Below are 3,606 nucleotides of genomic sequence, written 5' to 3' on the forward strand. Positions count from 1 at the left end.
TTCACAACCACGATCAGAAGGGAGATGGATTTCACAGCTACGTTCAGGAGGGAGATAGATTTCACAGCCACGTTCAAGTGCAAGTGAAATTTCACAACCGCGATCAGAAGGAAGACGAATTTCACAGCTACGTTCAGGAGGGAGACAGAATTCAGAGCTACGTTCAAGTGCAAATGAGATTTCACAGCCATGTTCAAGTGAAAGGGAAATTTCATAGCAGCGTTCAAGTGCAAGTGAGATTTCACAGCTGCGTTCAAGTGAAAGGGAAATTTCATAGCAGCGTTCAAGTGCAAGTGAGATTTCACAACCTTGTTCACAAGGGAGATGGATTTCACTGCTACGTTCAGGAAAGGAGATAGTTTTCAGAGCTATGTTCAAGTGCAAGTGAGACTTCACAGCCACATTCAAGTGCAAGTAAAATTTCACAACCGCGATCAGAAGGGATATGGATTTCACAGCTACGTTCAGGAGGGAGATAGATTTCAGAGCCACGTTCAAGTGCAAGTGAGATTTCCCAGCCACGATCAAGTGCAAGTGAGATTTCACAACCGCATTCACAAGGGAAATGGATTTCACAGCTACATTCAGGAGGGAGATGGATTTCAGACCTACGTTCAAGTGCAAGTGAGATTTCACAACCGTGTTCACAAGGGAGATGGATTTCACAGCTACATTCAGGAGGGAGATAGATTTCAGAGCCACGTTCAAGTGCAAGTGAGATTTCCCAGCCACGATCAAGCGCAAGTGAGATTTCACAGCAGCGTTCGAGTGAAAGTGAAATTACATAGCAGCGTTCAAGTGCAAGTGAGATTTCACAACCGCGTTTACAAGGGAGATGGATTTCACAGCTACATTCAGGAGGGAGATAGATTTCAGAGCCACGTTCAAGTGCAATTGAGATTTCACAGCCACGTTCAAGTTCAAGTGAGATTTCACAGCAGCGTTCAAGTGAATGTGAAATTTCATAGCAGCGTTCAAGTGCAAGTGAGATTTCACAACCGCATTCACAAGGGAGATGGATTTCACAGCTACGTTCAGGAGGGAGATAGTTTTCAGAGCTACGTTCAAGTGCAAGTGAGATTTCACAGCCACGTTCAAGAGCAAGTGAAATTTCACAACCGCGATCAAAAGGGAGATGGATTTCACAGCTACGTTCAGGAGGGAGATAGCTTTCAGAGCTACGTTCAAGTGCAAGTGAGATTTAACAGCCACGTTCAAGTGCAAGTGAAATTTCACAACCGCGATCAGAAGGCAGATGGATTTCACAGCTACATTCAGGAGGGAGATAGATTTCAGAGCCACGTTCAAGTGGAAGTGAGATTTCACAGCCACGTTCAAGTTCAAGTGAGATTTCACAGCAGCGTTCAAGTAAATGTGAAATTTTATAGCAGCGTTCAAGTGCAAGTGAGATTTCACAACCGCGTTCACAAGGGAGATGGATTTCACAGCTACATTCAGGAGGGAGATAGATTTCAGACCTACGTTCAAGTGGAAGTGAGATTTCACAGCAACGCTCAAGTGCAAGTGAGATTTCAAAGCAGCATTCGAGTGAAAGTGAAATTTCACAACCGTGATCAGAAGTGAGATGGATTTCACAGCTACGTTCAGGAGGGGGATAGATTTCAGACCTACGTTCAGGTGCCAGTGAGATTTCACAGCAACGTTCAAGTGCAAGTGAGATTTCACAGCCACGTTCAAGTGCAAGTGAAATTTCGGAACCGCGATTAGAAGGGAGATGGATTTCACAGCTACGTTTAGGAGGGAGATAGATTTCAGAGCTACGTTCAAGTGGAAGTGAGATTTCCCAGCAACGTTCATGTGCAAGTGAAATTTCACAGCAGCGTTCAAGTGCAAGTGAAATTTCACAACCGTGTTCACAAGGGAGATGGATTTCACAGCTACGTTCAGGAGAGAGATAGATTTCACAGCCACGTTCAAGTGCAAGTGAGATTTCACAGCCACGTGCAATTGAGATTTCACAGCAGCGTTCGAGTGAAAGTGAAATTTCACAGCAGCGTTCAAGTGCAAGTGAGATTTCACAGCCACGTTCACTAGAGAGATTGATTCCACAGCTACGTTCAGGAGGGAGATAGATTTCAGAGCTACATTCAAGTGCAAGTGAGATTTCCCAGCCAGTTTAATTGCAAGTGAAATTTCACAACTGCGATCAGAAGGGAGATGGATTCCACAGCTACGTTCATGAGGGAGATAGATTTCAGAGCTATGTTCAAGTGCAAGTGAGATTTCACAGCCACATTCAAGTGCAAGTGAGATTTCACAGCTGCATTCAAGTGCAAGTGAAATTTCACAGGCGAGTTCAGGAGGGAGAGTGGGATTTCAAAGTCTATTCCTAGAACGAGACAGCTATGATGGCTACGTTTAAATAGGAAAAAAGTTCAGCAATGATTTTAAAGACATAAAGAACGCACCACCGTGTTCAAAGGCTATAGATACTTAACAAAAGAGATCAAGACGAACGGATTTAAACTACCACGATCGATAACATCACAGTTCGAGAGAATTTTTCACAGCAACGTTCATAAAAGAAATATATATATATATATATATATACATATATATATATATATACATATATATATATATACATATATATATAATATATATATATATTATATATATATATATATATATATATATGTAAAATTAACAGTGAAACGTGGTGCTCAGATGCAAAAGAACCACACGGAAAATGACAATAGGAAATATAAGATTAAGTCCTTGTTCAATAAATCAGTACTCTGAAGATGTATCACGAAACTAGTCAAGACTTAATCTTATATTTCCTATTTTCATTTTCTTCAAAGCACCATATACCGGGTACTTACGCCCGGGGATTAAACCATATGAACAATGCATACCACAGATACTCCAAGACGTTTCAAATAATTTCCTAATAATACTAAACTGAATAACTTGTAATAATTGTATATGAAACAATATTAAGATTATTATCATCATTATTACTTGCTAACCTATAACCCTAGTTGGAAAAGCATGATGCTATAAGACCAGAGGCTCCGACAGGGGAAATAGCCCAGTGAGGAAAGGAAACAAGGAAAAAAAATATTTTAATAACAGTAACAACATTAAAATCCGAGTGTACCCTCAATCGATACAATTTATTAAAACAGTTTCAATTAAAAATATTTTACAATACTTTTTAAACTAGCTTACTTGTAATAATTATATAAGAAAATTAATATTATACGATATAATTCATTAAAACTGTTTCAATTAACTATTAATATTTTATTTAAACTATTAATATCGATATTTAAGATTCATTATAATTCCTTGATAACAATTAGTTTTCAAAAAAGTGAAACACATACACGCGTTTTAAAAAAGGAATAGCAATTTACTAGCAGAGTAATTGAAATTATAATTACGAAGAGATTAACAATTATTGACGAGATTTTATTTTGCTCTTAACCTTTCAATAAAGGACTGATGTTTAACTCACGGTATATCATCATTCAAATCTCTCTATATATGATTTATTTTTTGTACTCTTCTTTCCATTCTTCACTGAGTTTCCTTTCTCAGTCTCATCCGTAAACGCTATTACGAGAGAGAGAGAGAGAG

At 38.7% G+C, this 3,606-nt stretch overlaps 1 protein-coding gene across 1 annotated transcript; it reads left to right on the forward strand.

The window, feature by feature from the left end:
• Positions 1 to 324: 324 nt before the first annotated feature.
• Positions 325 to 1,584, forward strand: LOC137658971 (sex-determining region Y protein-like). The gene has a single exon (XM_068394079.1). The coding sequence runs from the start codon at positions 325 to 327 to the stop codon at positions 1,582 to 1,584; it is 1,260 nt and encodes a 419-aa protein (XP_068250180.1).
• The last annotated feature ends 2,022 nt before the right edge of the window (positions 1,585 to 3,606 follow it).

This window comes from Palaemon carinicauda, chromosome 19 (assembly GCF_036898095.1).
Source record: "Palaemon carinicauda isolate YSFRI2023 chromosome 19, ASM3689809v2, whole genome shotgun sequence".
Taxonomy (NCBI): Eukaryota; Metazoa; Arthropoda; class Malacostraca; order Decapoda; family Palaemonidae; genus Palaemon; species Palaemon carinicauda.

Excerpts from the sequence above, each read along its gene's own strand:
- LOC137658971 (XM_068394079.1), top strand. The coding sequence starts at position 325 with ATGGATTTCACTGCTACGTTCAGGAAAGGAGATAGTTTTCAGAGCTAT.